This window comes from Pieris brassicae, chromosome 12 (assembly GCF_905147105.1).
Source record: "Pieris brassicae chromosome 12, ilPieBrab1.1, whole genome shotgun sequence".
NCBI lineage: Eukaryota > Metazoa > Arthropoda > Insecta > Lepidoptera > Pieridae > Pieris > Pieris brassicae.
This window is the reverse complement of record NC_059676.1, coordinates 1,773,184-1,793,210: the sequence shown is the minus strand read 5'-3', so window position 1 is coordinate 1,793,210 and position 20,027 is coordinate 1,773,184. Positions and strand designations below refer to the sequence as shown.

Below are 20,027 nucleotides of genomic sequence, written 5' to 3'. Positions count from 1 at the left end.
CTTGGCCTGCATGGTTATTCATTGATCTTTGTCTTACCTATTTTGTGTTTTGACGCTGTCATCTCATATATCTGACATCGTCTACTGTTTATGGAAGTGCCCACGTAAAGTTCGTAAACAGAGGTTATTTTCCGCGAATGGAAATATTTATTTTTCTCTTTAATCTTTAATATAGATCTCTTTAAAAATGAAAATACACACAAACGATAATAATACTTCGACGCTGAAATTGTTGATTGCGGCAAATTTAGCTGGGAAAAAGTTAGAATTGCAAAAATCTACATTTGAAGGTAGTTTCTTTTCCTCATGTATTTTTTGCCTAATATAATATTTTAATTCAGCCTTTTACCTATAAAACTAGTTAAGGAAATAAGTAACTTTCGTGTAAGCCTACTGCATCAATATGTCACTGTAATTCATTCAGATTTATGCTTTATTAAAACAATAGTAATTATACGTAGAAATAGCGTGAGGAAAATAGGTAAAAGGCTACGGAGTACATTATAGGAGTTGTAACCTATAATTATAAGATTACGCACATTACTATATGTAGTCACATTTTGGGGTGGTGTTGGGACTGATGCTTCAATACTCTGTCTGCATGGCAGACCAATTTTCAGGTCCAAAATGCCTTCCATTGCTTGAAGTTGATGAAGAACTAACTTTTTTCTCAAGTAACGCAGCAGTACAGTACCTATTCCCTATTCTGGACCTTTCTCAAAATGGGCAGTGGTATGTGGTTTTTATAAATATTTTATAATTTACTTAAGCATTAAGATATAATAATGATAAGTAACATGCTCATTTTTTTAAACCCATGTATGACAATTTCCTGTTATAATTATTTAACGAGTAAATTTGGCCATGGTTTACATGTATAAATATTATTCAATTAGTATATAATTAAACTGATTTTTCTCAGCCAGCAAATGCAGGAATGGGAGGCAACCCGCCTTCAACCAGCAGTAGCAAATGTCCTGTCAGGAAAAACTGTTCCTTCAGATGTAAAACAAGTTTTGCAATCCCTTGTTCTTGTGTTGAATGATTTGTTGAAGAAACATAAATATATAATAGGGGTATGTTTTTTACTACATGACTTTTCTATGCCTAGCTTGTTTCTATGCTTTATATTATGTAAAGTGAAAACTAGTGACTAATAAAAACAACTATTTTGGGTGTAAATACATAAATAAAATACACACTCATTAGAAACTAATAATATTGATTTTAGTATACTGATATCACTGAACTGATGATGAAGGGTCATAATTTCAAAGACTTTTCAAACTAAGGCTAGTAATGTTGCTTATAACATCATACAAATCTGTCATTGATGTAGAAAGCTCTACTTGTTAATTAAATATTGACTAAATAAATTTTATTTAGGAAAAGCTTTCAGCAGCAGATATATCAATATGGAGTACACTCTATCCTTTAATATATAATGAAGAATCAAAATTATATTTATCTGAGTGTTCTTATATCCTTCAATGGGCTGAAGACTTGAATAAAGCTAAAGCTTTTCAGGTAATTTTAACTGTTATGTTTGTTTATATTTACATAATTAAATTGCATATTAAAAATATATAATATTGTCTATTAGTGTAGAGTATATATTTAGAGGAATTCAGATTCTATTCTTTTTTCAATGCTATTGCCAGATAGTTAAAATTTGCACTTTGTATGCAATTAATTAGCTATTAGGGTGTGCCAGTACATTTTTGTAAATAAACATTGAAATATGACAGGAAGCAGTGAAGCAATGGGGTGGGAATCCTAAAGGTCCATTTAGTAACATCTCAGCATTGGGCACTCCTCAAATTACCAATTTGTCTACGCCTTCAGGGTAAGTGGCTAGAACATAATATTTATTATTTTTATTTATTTCAATGAAATATATATAGCTTATATTTAAAAAATAGTTCCAGACACATAATTATGCAATGCAATAAAAATAAAAATTTCATGTTAGAAATTAAGATGATTACTATTGGACTATAATAACTTAAGTTTTTTAACATAACAATAAACTAGTTAAGTACCTTAAATCTGAAAATGGTTCCCTTGGTATAGATAGCATTGTTACAATAAATTCATGAATTCTATAATGATAATGTTTAATATATATTTAAGATCACCAGACGATTCAGTTGCCATCAGTGTATCACAGGAAGAGGCAGATTTAGCTCAAGAAAATTGGTTAAACGGATTGAAAAACCTGCAAGCACCCATTAAACAAGAGAAATTAGTGTAAGTATCCTTATTTAAAAGTGTTTTATTTACTGCATTCAGTATTGATTTTATTGTGTTAATTTTCTTTACTAACCTGTACAGGTTATACAACATTGTTTGATTTCCCATTGAGCAAAAATTATTTTAGACTAGCTTTCTTTTTGATTCTTCTAGAACTAGAGCTTCTAGGCTTTGATGGCTTGCTTGTCAGAGTAGCCTGAACTTTCTGTTTCATATAATAGAGTTTTATATGAAACACATATTCCTTGTGTTAGAATGAATGCGGAATGATTATACCAAAAAAACAATTCTATTGCAGGTTGCCAGTTAAAGATCGCAAGAATGTACTTATAACCTCAGCGTTGCCATACGTAAATAATATCCCACATTTGGGGAATATTATTGGTTGTGTGCTCTCCGCTGATATATTTGCAAGGTAAATAAATATTTCATTACATGTTGTATGTCTACGTTTTTCTGTTTTGTAATATTGATTTAAATTTAGCTACTTTGGCCTGTATTCTAAAAATTTAACCAGATTCTCAAAGCATTTTATCTCTGAAGTTTTGGCAGGGCTAGGCAAGATTGGGACATTAAATTTTTGTTCATAATCATGTAATTTTATTTAATATTGATATGAGATTAAAGAAATATAGTTATAGTAATGATTAACTTTGAATTTTTTTATAGGTATTGTCGTCTATGTGATTACAACACCCTATATATAAGTGGTACGGATGAATATGGCACTGCTACTGAAACAAAGGTAAGTTTCTAACATAAAAAAAACATAAAACAAAAGTACACACAATAATTATGAATGGATGAATGACAAATGGGAACACAATTTACGCTGTCTTTACATATAATCAAATCAATGTATGTAAAATATTGTAAAAAAAATAGGTAAAATTACTTTTTTACAAAATAAAACAGAGATGACTTTTCTAGAAAAGAAGATACGTATATAATGTAGGGTTTAAGACTGCTATAGATGTTAGTAGATCAATTTATTCATCTAACTAACAAAATCATTGTATCAGAAGATTTTTAGTTAACTAAAATAAATGTTAAATCTAGAAAAAAACCTATTAGTTTACTGTTTAATGGGCAAACTTACAGAATTCTTACATAGAATAATGATTTAATGATGAATAATCTTTAGTTATATGTTAATTTATGTTACTTAAATAAACATTTAAAATGCCTACTCAGGCCCTCGAAGAAGGTGTAACACCACGACAAATATGCGATAAATACTATGAAATCCACAATTCAGTTTATCGCTGGTTTAATATTGGGTTCGACTATTTTGGACGGACAAGCACGCCTGAACAGACACAGTGAGTACTGTGTATATTATTACAATTTTTTAATTCAATTTCATGATATATGTACTTGACAAGGCCGGCAACGCACTCGCGAGCCCTCTGGTATTGAGAGTGTCCATGGGCGGCGGTATCCCTTAACATCAGGTGAGCCTCCTGCCAGTTTGCCTCCTGTTCTATAAAAAAAAACACATAGGTTATGGCAAACCAACAGTTCAAAAATATTCATTATCTTCGAACATAAAAAAAATGAATTGGCACTAAACTAATAATAAATATATTTGCACATATGTATAACAATTCAGTATATATAATAATATTATCAGTTTATTATATATGTATACCTAGTTTATTTTTGATTTTGCTACCTTGATTTTGTCTAATGACGTACGACTTGATATTTCTTATCTGTAAATTATTATCGCGTAATAATTGACATTAGTATGTGTGAGTGTCCATAGGTGGATCACTTAACATCAGGAGAGCCTCTTGCCCGTTTGCCTTATAACATAAAAAAACAAGGCAGGTTCTTATAGGTCAAGTCTTCACAATTGTCTTTATGGCTTTAGATTTCTTAATGAAAGAACTATTTTCACAGAATAGTACAAAAGTTATTCTTGAAAGTCTTGGACAATGGCTTCATGAGCACGCAGTCGGTTGAGCAATTGTTCTGCGAGAAGTGCGAGAGGTTCCTGGCAGATAGGTATGTATATATTTTTTTATTGCTTTACACAAGTTTATCAATTTAAATAAAATATGTTTAGTAGAAAACATTAATAGAAGTATCAAACGTTAATTTAAAATAAATCTTCTCCAAATATTTGTATGGAAAATGGATTTCAGGGTTTGTGTGTTATAAGTTCATGTTTGTATAATATAAATTACTTATTTGAATACACATTCTTTAAATATATACTAAGAGATCAATCAAGATCAGAATCAATTGTGCTGCAGTTTTATCCAGGTCCCGAAAGAATAGCCATCCCCTTTTAGCAGCCGATTAAAAGAAGTTCTATATAAGGCTCAAGTACAACCTCAAGGAATACTGCTTACATCTCTGGGCTGCTCCCAAACACCATCTTTTCCCTTTGACTTGGCTTAGATTGTTGAATCTCCAATGTGTCCTATGGAGTGTTCTGAAGAGTTGTTGTGGTTGATCCCTCCTGCCTCGTCTCAACGTTCGAGACGTATTATTTCAAAACTTCGTCGGCATCACCTTGATTCCAGGATGATGATTTTCACAAGACATTTTCTTATGGGAACTAGGGAAGAGTGGAATCAATTCCCGGTGGGTTCTTCCAATCCAACGACATCCAATTGTTTAAGAAAAGAAAAAAAGAGAGTACATACCCTCAAACGCCCCAAACCCATTAAAATGGGTGTCCATAGGCGACAAATGCCTTTTTCTTGCTTCTATCTACTATCTATGCTTTCCAATGACGTATAGACAATTTTTTTTAATGAATGTTATCAATGTCAAATGTAATCCGCGTGTATGTTTTTTAGATTTGTAGAAGGTACATGTCCGCACCCTGGCTGCGCGTACGATGGTGCACGCGGTGATCAATGCGATAAATGCGGGAAATTGATTAATGCGGTCGAATTAATCGAACCAAAGTGTAAAGTGTGTGCGCACAGACCAACTGTCAGGCCTAGTGAACAGCTGTTTATCGAATTGGGACAGGTATAAGCTTTATTTTAATTAATTATCATTTTTATTACCGTTTCAAACCAGTCGTCTCTTTATATCACGGTTTACGTTATTATGAATGTAGACAGGTACATGAATGTAGGTCTGATATTTTTATATAAATAATAGGCTATTTGACAATACCGAAAGCCATTTCAGATTATTTATTAGTGAATATGAAATCTATACGAATTGTTAAAAATGTTAAAATTCAAATTAAACATTTATAAAGTTGAGAAGCCGTCAAAACGCTTTGGCAACGTAGATTGATAACGTAACACAGGCAAGATGGTGTATCAGTACGTTCAACGAACCGAGCCCGTATATAGTTGAACGAACGTCAAGTTCTTTACGTATGAATTACACTCAGTGCGCAGTATCGTCTTGTGGCTTTAGTGTGCGTCTTTCATCTTTCATCCCTGAGGTCGTAGGTTTGATCCCCCACTGGGCATCAATTGAATTACTTTCAACGTGAGCATTAACAATCCGCACGAACGGTGAAGGAAAACATCGTGAGAAAACCGGCCTGCCTTAGACCCAAAAGTCGAACGCGTTTATCAGGCACAGGAGGCTGATCACCTACTTGCCTACATCTGAGGCCCAGACCTAAAAAGGTGGCGCTGGCTTATAATTAGACTCCGAGTTAATATTAGGGTAACCCACGTAAATAATATGCCTGCGATATATTATCACGTGACTGACCCATAAAAGTTAATACCATCGTGTTTTTTTAATAAATTACTGAATTTTTTTCGTGAGATTTGTCAATGAGAATGTTCTATCATAACGCTTTTTAAAGGTTACTCGTAACGACCACCAATTAATGTTTTATAAAGTAATATAGCCGTTTTATCTTTTTACATACTGACGTACAAAGTAAAATGTTAAGATACTCAAATGTTAAGGTTATTTAATATGTAATATATTGTATAACCCATTGCAGTATGCAGTAAATAGAGCCTGATAAATGAGGCAAATAATTCATTCTAAACCTTTCCAGTTTTGAAATATTGTATGCGTCATTTACCATAAAGTTCATGTTTCTAGTTGGAGCCGTCAATCCGTTCGTGGATATCGTCAGTGGAAGGTAATTGGTCGGGGCCAGCGCGGGCTGTGTCGCGGGCCTGGTTAAGGGAAGGCCTGCGAGCGAGGGCTGTTACACGGGATCTCAAATGGGGCGTGCCTGTGCCACTTGACAAGTATAAACATAAGGTACGAATACTATCTTGTATTTAGGAATGCTTACATTACTATAATCTTATACAACACGCACATATATAAACTAGCAAATATGTATTAATACAAAACGTATTTTTCAACTACTCTATCAAATTGTATTTCTTTTGTGATGAAAGGAGGCACTAGTCTAGTAAATAAATAATGTAGACCCAGGATGTAAGCCAAGTGCAACCTGACCTGTTACCACTGGACTTCAACATTCCTATTATAGGCACCAGCCTCTCAGAAAGATGGCCAATACCTGCGTGTAAACCCGCTAAATTTATTATTGTTAGAACGTTGTTTGGTGAATGAAATTTATTCCGAGACAAGCCAAGTACAACATTGTGTGCAAAAGTATTAGTAATAGAAATTACCTCTGACAGAGTTAGGAACTAAAAAGTGGTTGCGTTACAAAAGTATCAGTTTGACAATTGACGCTCTATTTATACAATGTTACCTCGATATACCAGTGTTTTGTGAAACAAGTAGCCGAGCGAGCGATGCTTTGCTTTGAGATGAGAGCAAGATTTGAGATAAGAGGAATCTCATATAGCGTGCAGCACATTTTGTGCAAAGCTATAGCAGAACCACTGGCAATGCTGTGTGTAACTTTGTGTGAACAAGTGGCTTTTTCGTGAATATTTTAAGCTTGCTGAACTGTGCGGCACAGTTCAGGTGGAATCGTACCTTTACAATTTCTCACACGTGTAGACCTCAGTGCTTGCTTCCCTTGTTTTCGAAGCATTGTGGTCGTGTTTTTTACTTTTTGGTATATAAAACATTATCACATTTATTTTTATAAATCCTAAGAGTCTGTTGAATCATGAAATCGTGTTCTTTCTCAAAAACAACTGAGGTGGTGTATTGGGAACTGGCATTTCAATTAATCAGGAAAATTGTTTTGAGGTTACGGAACGAATGAAACTCGTATGTCAAGATATCACTGTACTTCCAAATAGGTGTGTTACATTTTGTACGTTTCATTTTCTCTGGAACGATAAGGGGCCGTTCAAGTATTACGTGAGCACTATAGGGGTTGGGTAATTATTTACATTTTTTACCCATATATTGTCTATGCTGGAAAACGAAATGCGAACGATTCCTACATAACATTAATACGTTTATGTACTATAATTTTTACTTTGCTTACATTTGCTGACAGGGGGGGGGGTTTAAATTGCAGTAAATCTGCTTACATAATACTTGAAGGGCCCCCTAAGCGATCCCCTGAGTGAGTGAAGGTTTGTTATCAAAATTTGTTTGAAATATCCACGTATATTTGGTCACTTTGGCAGGTTTTGTTAATCACTTTTTATTATAATTTCCGCTGTTTTCTTTGGAACAGGTATTCTACGTGTGGTTCGACGCGCCTGTCGGCTACACTAGCATAACCCAATGTGCTACTAAACAATACGAGAAATGGTGGAAGCCGGATAAAGATTACGATGTAAGGTTTTTTAATACTGTCACTTTGAGATAACCACAGCCATTTTGAATTTACCCCGCTCTACGATTATTATATTTTATTTTGTGTAACAGGAGGCAAATTAGCAGAAAGCTAATCTGATGCTAAGTGATACCGCCGCCCATGCACACTGTCAGAAGACTCGCAAGAGCGTTGCCAGTCTTTTAATAATTGGTGCGTTCTTTTCTTGAAGGAGCCTAAGTCTAATCGGTTCGGAAATGGTAAAAAAATGGTCTAAATTAAATTAAATTTAGCTAAATAAGAATACCTTATATATATACATATAAGTGTTAGCGGTAGTTGATCTAGTTCTTAGCGTAGGAAATTAAACACTTCAATGATGACTTAAATTCACTATAATTTACTTCACTGATTTTCGTGAACTGTATACTTCAAACTTATACAAAGAAAAAAGCCCGTGCGCTGTGTCACAACCTCTTTTATAATCACAACTCCCTCCTCCGACTCGACCATCCCACTTCGGGGAAATGGTCGAGTCAATTCGTAAACAACCGAACGAGTCAAATGAATAACTATTGCACATGCGCACTTGTAGCAAGATTCTTAAGAATATGTTTCATAAAAATGTTTAGAATTTAATTAAATAAATATTAGACGGTAACATACGATACATACATATATATTATATACTGTATAATTTTAGGTAAAATTGTACCAATTCATGGCGAAAGACAATGTCCCATTCCACGCTATAATGTTCCCGGCTAGCGTTATTGGCGCGAACGAAGGTCATAAGCTCGTGGACTATATATTTGCTACTGGTAAGTTTTATTATTTATTTTAAATAAGATTTGTTAAAGGGAGTTAAGTTCGGTGGCGGCTGTTTGAGGGTTTATCATATAAATTTTAAATGAAACTCTTTGTATGACGCTGGGTGCAATGTGGCTTTTATCGCTTAAAACATGAGCTTATAACTGACATACAATTAGAGTAGGGTATCGACGTGAACACAAAACTAACTTGAGGGTGTGTCAGGCACAGCAGGCTGATCACCTACTTGCCTATTCAATTTACAAATGATCATGAAACAGATACAGAAATCTGAGGCCAATACCTAAAGAGGTTTTAGCGCCATTGATTTATTCATTTATATATATATTATTAACATAATCTAAGATAAACCAACTAACAAAAATCAATATTTTTGGTTACTTTAATATAGCAACTACCAACTATTGTAAAACAGTAAATAAATAGGCTTATTATTATTATGTGGCAGAAAGTGGAACTAAATTGAAATGAAAAAGATAGGCTAATAATGTGACGTCATCGATTCAAGTCATAGCTGATATAATAGCTGATCATTGAGGTCGCTAGTTGATCGGCTAATTAAACTAGTTGACTGCACACATCAGACTCTTGGGTCAGGTTTTGGTGTAGCCATTTACTGAAGCTCATGCAAATTTAATGAAGCTCTCGTAGAAGATTCATGTTCATGTTACGCGAAGAGAGTGCTTCGGAATTAGCATCGCTTGCATATCTATAAATTTTATTTGAATTTGTAACTGATTATTTCAGAATATTTGAACTATGAAGAAGGGAAATTTTCCAAATCCCGCGGCGTCGGTGTCTTCGGTACAGATGCACAGGTAACATTTCTATCATCACTACTTGCTAAAAAAATTGTGTTGTAATTCTTTATACCATAAATTACCAAGGTATTAAAAGTAAAACATGTTGCATGGTAACAACTAAACGTTTAATAAAGACAAATACTAAAAGGACACTTGACATCCTTTACCAATTATAAAAAAAGCCGGCAACGAACAACGAGCCTTTTGTGCGTGTGTGTGTCCATAGGCTGTATCACTTAACATCAGATGGGCTTCCTGCCGTTTGTTCCTATGACATAAAAAACCTTTAGTGTCCGTATTACTTGTCTTTTTGAACTATTCTGATATTTTTTCCAAGAGTTGCGTTATTGCGAAACCTTATATAATGATGGATTATAGGTTTAAATTACTATGCCAGTTAATACTTGTTAAGTCAGAAATAAATAAAATGAGAACTAAATCTTTTGGGTTAATAAACCTAGTGTAGTGAATATAAGTATCTCTGACAACACGAGGATAGTGTTAAAACATTATAGAACACAAAGACTGTTAATGAACATTAGGGAGCGTTCAAGTATTACGTCACGCTATTTTTGGAGTTTCTTGACACACACCCCCCCCCCCCCCCCCATGAAACGCGCCGTAACGTTTCTGTATCCAATAGTAAAACGTTTCGTGACCAACCCCCGTGACTCTTTATACCTAAAACTTACCATTATGAGGTGTAATATTTGCAATAACGCGTAATTACGTAATACTTGACCTTATAATACCGTAGTTTAAGCAAATTATGAGTATTATAGAAACAAGTCAACTAATTAAATAAATTATTGTTGTATAGGCTAGATTGTATTAAAAATATATATTTTAGGGTACCCTTGTACTAAATAAATACACTAATAGCCATGTTTTGTAGGAAACCGGAATCCCGTCGGATGTATGGCGTTTCTATTTGGCCAGTATTCGACCTGAAACTTCTGATTCGAGCTTCAATTGGACCGAACTGTGTACTAGGTGAGCTTTCTGTCTTGTCTTGTCTGTAGAGAAAAACTTATAAACATTACAAATACGCCAAAACTGGATAATATTAAAAATATGTGTCGGTACTCTGTAATCTAGAAAAGTAAGTAAGAACCGCACAAACACACAAACACTTTAATCACAAATGGGCTCCACTCAGATGTACTTATTACTAACTGACGTGAGACTGACATTAAATTATCGTGATTCATGTAGCCTTTTTTTTGTTGTTTAAGTTTGTTTATTTTTTTTTGTTCCTATTTAGTTTTGTCTCAACGACTATGTGTAAAATGTATTTGCACTTCTTGCCTATCTTATCCAATTGAATACATTTTTTTCTCGCAGTGGTTGCCTGGAAGAGATCGCTTGAAAGCGATAAGGCCGCCAATTGCCCTCCTTTTAATTTGATTATGTTCGCTTTTTATATTATGTGCAACGAAGTGTTAATAAATAAATAAAGTTGCTGCCACCAGCAACACTGATTTTCAGTGGATAATTTCATATTCATTTTTTTTAATTTAAAACCTAGGTCAACCGTATATAAACTGACTTGCACACACAGTTTGTACTAAATAAGCCATATTAAGCATGTTTTGCCGGTCCCAACCATATCACTGCAGTCTTGAATAATCCGATCATCATCAGCAATTTTACTTGGGTAACACTGAAAATGTTTAGAACTGGCCAGTTAGAAACATTGCTAATGAAAACTTTTTTGAATTTCAATTTTAGAACTCTTTGGTAACCTATTGCATTCATTTGTCATTTGTTTTGTGAATTGGCGGCAAATCTAAAACTCTTGTTACACGTGAAACCTGACGCAAGAAAATTTTCGGTCAATGATTTATTATGACTTTCGTTGTGTGCTTACTCAAACAACAAAGCTATGATAGGCTGCGATTAGCAATTCTTAATGAAGCCCCATCTCGTGCCACTATTTACAATTAGTTTTACGAGTTTAAGCGTCGACGTAGCAATCTCTATGATGATACGCGTGAGGGACGACCTTTAACAGGGACTATTGCGAATACGACTATGTGTAGAGAGGAATGAAGATTACTTCGAAAAACAATAAAAGTATTGGCAACTTTCCACATTAAGCCGTTTTTCATTTTTTAAACATTTTCAGTGTTACCTAGGTACATTAATATTCACTCTTTGTGTGGAGCAAAGATTTGTGATATCAGCGTTATGTATAAAGAAAAAGGCAAAAGTATAGGAGGACTCCAACCGCTAATGGTATAAGTGTTACGCCATTATAACATTTTCACCTTAAGTTCAAAGTCACACGTTACATAATAAATAAAATAAACATCTACCAATATTTTGGTTTTTAATTTTTTTTTCAGAAATAATTCAGAATTACTAAACAACCTCGGTAACTTCTGCCATCGGTCACTCAGTTTCTGTGCGAATACCTTCAAAGGGAAGATCCCAGAGATGTCATTTACCAACACAGATTATATGCTATTTGCGCTTGTCAACAGAGAAGTCGTTGGTGAGTATTATCAATTAAAATTAACACGAATATTTCTCATTCTTATTCTATATTTTATAAAATTATATGGAGTAATTTTTTTTTCTTCATTTTTTTGTGTACGTATTTGGAAAAAAAATACATGCATTATTTGAATTTGAGTAGTGAACTTTACAAATTGTTTGGAAAATTTGTCAAAGTAATCCAAAAACTTATTGTTTTGTTTATTTCTGTATATTTCGATGCGTTATTTGATTTTTTTAATAGTATATTATATATCTTAATATAGAACGAATTTTTGATTTAATGTAATTCTTGGGGTTATTTTACTTGTTAGTTACATGCAGTGCGTAAGGAAAATTCAGAAACTGGACGTAGCTTTTTATTATCTACTATAAAAATAAAGCACTATACTAAAATAATACTACAGCCAGAGTATCGATACTACTTGCAATATTGTATTGAGATGCGTCGTGTCAGTTGATCTGGAGACACTGGACCAGGCCCTGGTGTAATTGTTCCCTTTCATCTAAGGGTGATTCAGAAACGAAATTATCACTTTCGTGTATCAAACTTTAATCTATTTGAAGTATTGGAATCTGCATAACCCTAAGAGCACAACATTTATTAAAGATATTTTTCAGTTATTAGATTTGTCAATAATTGTATTTCAGCGTACGTACAAAATATGGAGAAAGGTCGTCTTCGAGAAGCGCTCAGGCATGTCATGAGTGTCTCCCGACTTGGGAACCAACATATGCAGAGCGAACAGCCCTGGGTTCTGCTTAAAGGATCTCCGGAAGAAAAGTAACATTTATTAATTTATATAATATCTTTACACTATAAATAGGAAACATTTTCGTTTGTACGTTACACCGAATTGATTGAATTACGCAAATATGTGTTATATATACAATAGTGCTTGTGTAGAAATTAAACTATTCAACAATGTGACAAGTAAGAATCGCCCTTGGTCAGGCACATTGCCTTCCTACCATCACTCCACAACTGAGCGTGTAAGTCACTCTTGCCCGACACCACCACTATGTGGAACGAGCTGCTCACTGAAGTGTTTCTGGCCATGTGAGTTTCCATGAGCGGTATCAAACCAAAGCTTTCTGCCCGTTTGCCCCCTTTTAAATATAAATAAAAGTATTGAATAGATTCAAGGCAAGTTTTTCCGAGCCAATAGAGCAGTATTGGCCTAGTGGCTTTAGCGTGCGTCTTTCATCTGTCATTCCCGAGGTCGTAGGTTCGAATTTCGGATGGACTTTCTTTCTATGTGGTGAAGGAAAACTTCGTGAGCAATCCGGCGGCTCTCAGACCCAAAAAGTTTGAAGCGTTTGTCAGGCACAGGTGGCTGATCTTGCCTATTGGTGAATGATCATGTAACACATACAGAAATCTGAGGCCCAGACCCATAATGGTTGTAGCGCCATGATTTATTTTATCCGGGCCCAAACAATTATTATTTCTTGATAGGAACATCGCTTCGTCTTGAACGTAATTTAATAATATTTTTATGAAATATTTTTGGATCACAGTAACGACTCTTTACGTTATGAGGTTTAATTACTTTACAATTTTATGGCATTAGAGGTTAGCCTTATGTGGTTATAATCGATAGCGCCTGCACATCGGCCTTTGAAAAGAGACAATCGGCTATTTCGGCATTGTATTGCGTTGTCCCTGTCGCGCATTTCATTAGTCTTTGAAAAACGTTTTTCCCATAGATAATTTCTTGTCAGTTGATCTCGTCTATTCTATGGCAGGACGAGATCTGATTAAGTGTTATTTTCTTTTAATTTAGTGCCTAGTTCGGGCAGTTGGCATAGTGAGTTCCGCGTGCGACCCTAATCCCAGAGCTTTTTCCCTGTTTGTCCCTACGGGCTTTCTGTCAATTTGCGCTAATGCGTTGAAGAAAAACTTCGTAAGAAAACCAGCATGTCTCAAATACAAAAATCTACGAATTGTTTTAATCAGAAGGTTGGTCACTCACTATGAAATAAAAATTATCAAACAAACGGAGCAATCTGAGCTTAATACCTATTTGGGGTTGTAGCGCGTCAGAATTTTTATTATTACTTAGTTCTGAATTAATATTTTTATAAACAGAAATGTGACGATTGCATTGAATATTTTATGTTTTTTTTTTTAATATTTGTAAATTTTTCAGAATTCGTGGTTCGACTGCGATAGCCGTTTGTTGTCAGTTGGTGGCGCTATTGTGCACTTTGATAGCGCCATATATGCCTGACACCAGCCGAAAGCTGAAGGCCCAGCTTAACTTGCCCGATACCAGCTTCCGGATCAACCCCTCGTGAGTAAACTTTACTTTAAAAATTAAAAAAAAATACTATATTAATGTAGCCTAACATTAGTTAAGTATATATATTTTACACACACATACAATTGAAATTAAAATTTTCCCTTTAGTTTATTATACACGCATAAATTGTAATATAACATTCTCGTCTCCAAGAATTTCCAATAGGTCAGCTACACTTATATTATTTATTGGTAACAGACGTGTCAAAGCGTCTACACACGGCCTCAAAATCAATGGCGATATTTGTGGTGGGGATGAAATCAGCTCGTAGTTCGAATCATAAAGTCCCTGGCGGTCAGTATGTAACCGGTCGTGCAGCTGATTGCTCATTGATCGTAACATTATTGTACGATTTGCTACACACGGCGTTATAGGTTGCTTCCCACAACTTTCATAATATAATAATAATCAATGGCACTACAATCTGTTTAGGTCTGGGCCTCAGATCTGTCATCAGATATCTGTTTCATGATCATTTGTTAATCGAATAGGCAAGTAGGTGATCAGCCTTCCGTGCCTGACGCACGCCGTCGACTTATTGGGTCTAAGGCAAACCGGTTTCCTCACGATGATTTCCTTCGCCGTTCCGTTCGAATGTTATATGCGCACATAGGAAGGATTTTCCATTGGTGCAGCCGGGGATCGAACCTACGGCCAACACGGCTCTAATTCCATAATATGGCCTCTGATTTTAGGGCCGTGTGTAGACGCTTTTATTTAATTTAAGAACCCTTTAAAAAGTCATGTTCTTCCAGCGTCGTTACTACCCTAAATAATTTTATGTTACTTTTAAGATCTTGCTTAAAACAATTAAAGGTGACGCCCAGCTTTAAACAAAGAGTTTCCTTCCAACAACCGCAAATGAACTTAACTCTAAATGAATAAAGTATAAAATAAGGCACTCATGAACACACGATTTCTTATACAAACTTAAACTACGAATACAGGAATCCAGCGTTATTCCAATACATTCCCGAGGGACATGTAATTGGCAAACCGGAGCCGCTTTTCGCCAAAATAGAGCAGGAGTTGGTGGACACAATGAGGGCCAAATATGCTGGGACTCAAGCCGATAGAGCTAAGGTAAATGGTAAAAATTACTCAATTATGTAGTACTGAGCTCAATGCGCAGAGAAAAAATAGCCAAGCACAGATTCTTACACATTAAATCTATGGGGTAGACAAAATAACTATGTAATTAAATTATTATAATAAAATTAATATAAAAAAGTTAACATGTGAGTATCCAATAACAAGCCACCTGCGTGCACGCACACATATGCGCGAACGTGTTTTTTTAGTTACGTGCTAGTAATAAAAAATGTCGATAAAGTGAATTAAAATAAATAACATATATATGCTATAGAGCAATGGACATTTACATTAAAAAAGGCTTTAGTCTAGTCAGGCAGCAGGACAGAAAAGAAACATCTAATGTCACAGAACACCTATATTGAAATTATACAGCTTAAAAGCTTAATATGACAAAACAAAAAAGCAAAAAGAACTGTATACAGTAAAATGGTCTTAATAATAGTATTGTCTTTTGTTAAAATAGCTTTTACACATTAAGAAAAACACTTTTCGAACGGATTAAAGCTATGTATTATTTTTAAAACTCATAGTTATTTACATAATTCTACATTTTAAATTTTTTCCGACGTTTCGCGTACTTTTCAGTGTGCGTGGTCAAATTTAAAAGTGTTTTTCTTAATGGTCTTAATAATTTAATATTGTGTTAATTTATTTTAACATTCTATGTTAGAATAATGAGCCTATGATAAAAATAAAAATACGCTCGCTACACATATATAAATGTTTACTTATCATTAGTTAATATATAAAAAAATCCATTATGCATATAGTATTTTCTTTATATGTATTATATATTTTTAGCAAAACGGTGCTGTGAAAACTGGCGCCTCTGCAAATGTTGCTGATTTGGAACAGGCCATCGCTGCGCAGGTAAGTGAGCGTTCAAGTATTACGTCACGCAATTTTTGGAGATTCTTGACCCACCCCCCCCATGAAACGCGCCGTAACGTTTCTGTATCCAATAGTAAAACGTTTCGTGACCAACCCCAGTGACTCTTTATACCTAAAACTTACCATTATGTGCTCGTAATGACTGGAAAGTGGAAAATAATAAAACGTCCCCAGAAATTCGTTACGTAAATACTTGAACGCTCCCTAAGTTATTTTATACTTTCAAAAGTCTGTTATGTTTTGTACATATATAACACAATGTACACTTATGAACGTCAAAAGAAAATAAATATACATTAAATGCTTCTAGTTTTACATTTACTGCCAGTTCTCAAATCAAGAACGTAGAACAGAAGAGAAGGAAGGGCAATAAACTCTCCGCCACTCTTTTTATGATATATGTTTTAAATATCTGGAGGAATAAATTCAATCAATTATATCGACACATGGGGTCTAATTCTAAGCTAGGTTAAGATTCAAAGTCGAGTAGTCTTTCAAGACATAAGCGAACCAATTCATAAAAGTTCGGCAACACACTCGCGATCCCTTTGGCATTGAGTGTCTATGGGCTGCGGTATCACTCAGTCTGTATTGGTTGCTCTAAGTAATCTCTGAATCCCTTACACCTGTCTTATCAACTAAGGGTTCAAAGATAAGGGATTATTGTATGGTATTTTATCCTATACAGGGTGAGAAAGTTCGTCAGTTGAAAGCGTCCACAAAAGACAAGACAGTGTGGCAACCGGAAGTGAATAAACTTCTCGAGTTAAAGAAGCAACTGACAGCTGCCCAGAGTCAGCCTGTGACGGATATTGCCAGTCTCGAAAAGGCTGTCGCTGAACAGGTAATAAAATTTATAGAACTTATCTTTCTTAACTTTTGTACAGGATGCGTAATTTCATACAATCTATAAATTGTTTTTACAAAAGTGTTATAGATATAGTACTTTTATGTTAGTTGGCATATGTATTATTGTTTATCTTAGATTAATGTTTAGTTATATAATTTTTGTTAATTCAGTTATGCATATTCAAAATTCAATATCATTTATTCATTAAGGTAAACACAATGTACACTTATGAACATCAAAAAAGAAATATATATATATATAGAAATGAAATGCTTATAATTTTACATTTCCTGCCAGTTATCAAATCAAGGGCGTAGAACGGAAGAGAAGAACTGGCATTAACTCTCCACCACTCTTTTTAATCGCTAAGTTTTTGTTTTACACAACGTTTGTTTTACACAATGTTCCACATGACATTATTATTAAGTAATTAATAATAATAATAAAATAAATTAAAAACAAAGATTACCCTTATAGTATTTAGTATTCATTTTTTATTTCATATTTCTTTTTACAATGGTTGCCTGGAAGAGATCGCTTGTTAGCAATAAGACCGCCCGTTGCCTCCTTTATAATTTAATCTGATTGTACATTTACAATTCATGGAACAAAGGGCTTTCATAATTTTCAAGAGCGTTTTCGAGTATTGAAAATAATTTTAACTTTATTCTCATTCTCTTGTCTTCAACTGTGAAAGCTGTTTTTCGTAAGTTTATAATTTCCTCACACTTATTATTAATTAACATTTGAAATTAATTATGTGTTTCAGGGAGAAAAGGTGAGGAAATTGAAAGCGTCCACTAAAGATAAGACAGTGTGGCAACCGGAAGTGAACATATTGCTAGAATTGAAAAAGCAAATGGCGACCGCTCAGTCGAGTGTAGCAACGCCAGCTAATGTTGCCAGCTTGGAAAAAGCAATCGCTGAACAGGTAATAATTTTAGTCTTTTACCTTCTCCCGGCAGTACAATATTTTATTTGGGATGATTGTCTACTGTCGCAGTTTGTGTCTATTAGACTGATTCAAAATATATATATATATATATATATATATTTTTGTAAATATATCTAAAAACCTAAAAAAATGAGTTTGATATCGTAAAAATTGAGCTGGCGCATTATCCCCTTTCCCATTTAAAATGCATTGAAAAAGAAACTTTTTTCTTTATTTTCATTGGGCAAATGGGAGGCTGGCACATGGGCCATGTGCCAGCTCAATTTTCAAGATATCAAACTCATTTTTTAGGTTTTTTTGTCTAACAAAGAAGCTTTTTAGATATATTTACTAAAAAAAAATTATTTTGAATCAATCTAGTATCTATACGTATTTACGGGTTATTAAAAAAATATTGCTGTGTTGGCCTAGTGGCTTAAGAGTAGGACCCTCATTCCTGAGGTCGTAGGTTCGATCCCCGGCAGTGCACCAATGGACTTTCTTACTATATGCGCATTTAACATTCATTGGAACGGTGAAGGAAAACATCGTGAGGAAGTCGACGGCGTGTGATCGGCACAGGAGGCTGATCACAGACTCGCCTATTAGATTGAAAAATTACCATGAAACAGATTCAGTAATTTGAGGCCCTGACCTAGGTTGTAGCGCCATGGATTTCGCCATTTTTGTCAAACAAAATATATCATAATATTTAACTTCAAAGAATATGTACCTTGTAAAAGCCTTTTATAGTATTTATAAAAATAACCATCATATATCGTTAGTGTACGTTACAAAATAGGGCCGTTAAAGTTGAAACATAATATATTTCAGGGTGACAAGGTTCGAAAATTAAAAGCATCGACAAAAGACAAGTCAGTATGGCAACAGGAAGTCAACTTGTTGCTAGATCTCAAAAAACAACTCGCTGCGGCGCAAGCTAAGTAAATGTTTTGAAAAGTATTCTGTATATATAACACTGTGCAATAGATGTATACAAACATGTGTTCATTGCGTTTGTGGTATTTATTTTAGTTCGTAAGTTCCGAGCTAATCTCAATAAACTTTTACTTGTATGCGTTTTATTGATAATTTAAGACCAGTCTCACGCCAGTTACTAGTTAGTAAGAAAGTTCGGGATACGATGTGGACAGGTAATGTTTGTACAGAAGAAATTTAAAGGAAGATAAAGAAGGAGCTAAGCAAATAGGGACGTGATTATAATAAGTTTATAATTATAAACCTTATTAAATTGAGATATATATTTTTTTAACTTGAGAAATAAAGCTTATTAAATTAAGATATAAACATTATTAAATTGAGATAAAAAGTTTATTAACTTACTAGGTACCATTTTGTCCCAAAAATTTTCACCATCTTATAGGTAGGAACATGATTCCATCGCTATAGAACGTTTGGGGTTTCTGATCAAAATACCGAGACACTTGGTTTTGGCAGTCCTCTCGTGATCTCGTCCGCTGACACTGCCCAAAGAATTCTGAAGAGATCGAAACAGGTGAAAATCTGAAGATGTAAGGTCAGGACTATACGGTGGATGCACTAAAACCTACCAGCCAAGCTCTGGTTGAGGTCTACCGTTATCATGATGAAAAACCACACCCCTTCTGTTGATTAATTCCGGCCGCTTTCTCTCATCAGTTGTTCCCAGCAGAGTTCAGAATCGATGGTCCCGCCTGGTGGTAACAGGTCATAATGAATAATGTTCTTCCATTCCCACCACACGCACAGCATTACCTTGTTGCGAGTTAACCTGGGTTTCGCCAGTCTGTGAAGCCTGATCGGCTTTTGACCACGACCTTTTTCGCATTTTCTTGTCGTACGATCCACTTTTCATCACCAGTTATCAGCTTGTTCCAATATGGTTCGGTTTCATAACGTCATATTAAAGAATCACAAGTGG

The 20,027-nt window shown here is 34.6% G+C and overlaps 1 protein-coding gene across 2 annotated transcripts; it reads left to right on the top strand.

Annotated features, from left to right (window-relative positions):
• The first annotated feature begins 95 nt into the window (after window positions 1-95).
• LOC123717331 (methionine--tRNA ligase, cytoplasmic) lies at window positions 96-19,182 on the top strand. 2 transcript variants are annotated; one of them, XM_045673257.1, is made up of 24 exons: window positions 96-290; window positions 621-732; window positions 923-1,076; window positions 1,387-1,527; window positions 1,749-1,846; window positions 2,134-2,250; window positions 2,552-2,668; window positions 2,923-2,998; window positions 3,448-3,575; window positions 4,159-4,263; window positions 5,067-5,244; window positions 6,298-6,462; window positions 7,817-7,918; window positions 8,601-8,718; window positions 9,476-9,546; window positions 10,427-10,524; window positions 11,880-12,028; window positions 12,682-12,814; window positions 14,184-14,327; window positions 15,284-15,419; window positions 16,233-16,301; window positions 17,011-17,166; window positions 17,942-18,103; window positions 18,941-19,182. In XM_045673257.1, exons 1-24 carry the CDS (start codon window positions 188-190, stop codon window positions 19,052-19,054), a joined length of 2,946 nt encoding a protein of 981 aa, XP_045529213.1. In that variant the 5' UTR covers window positions 96-187; the 3' UTR covers window positions 19,055-19,182. The 2 variants fall into 2 exon arrangements, with proteins under 2 accessions (XP_045529213.1, XP_045529212.1); XM_045673256.1 differs by having other exon boundaries at window positions 609-732.
• The last annotated feature ends 845 nt before the right edge of the window (window positions 19,183-20,027 follow it).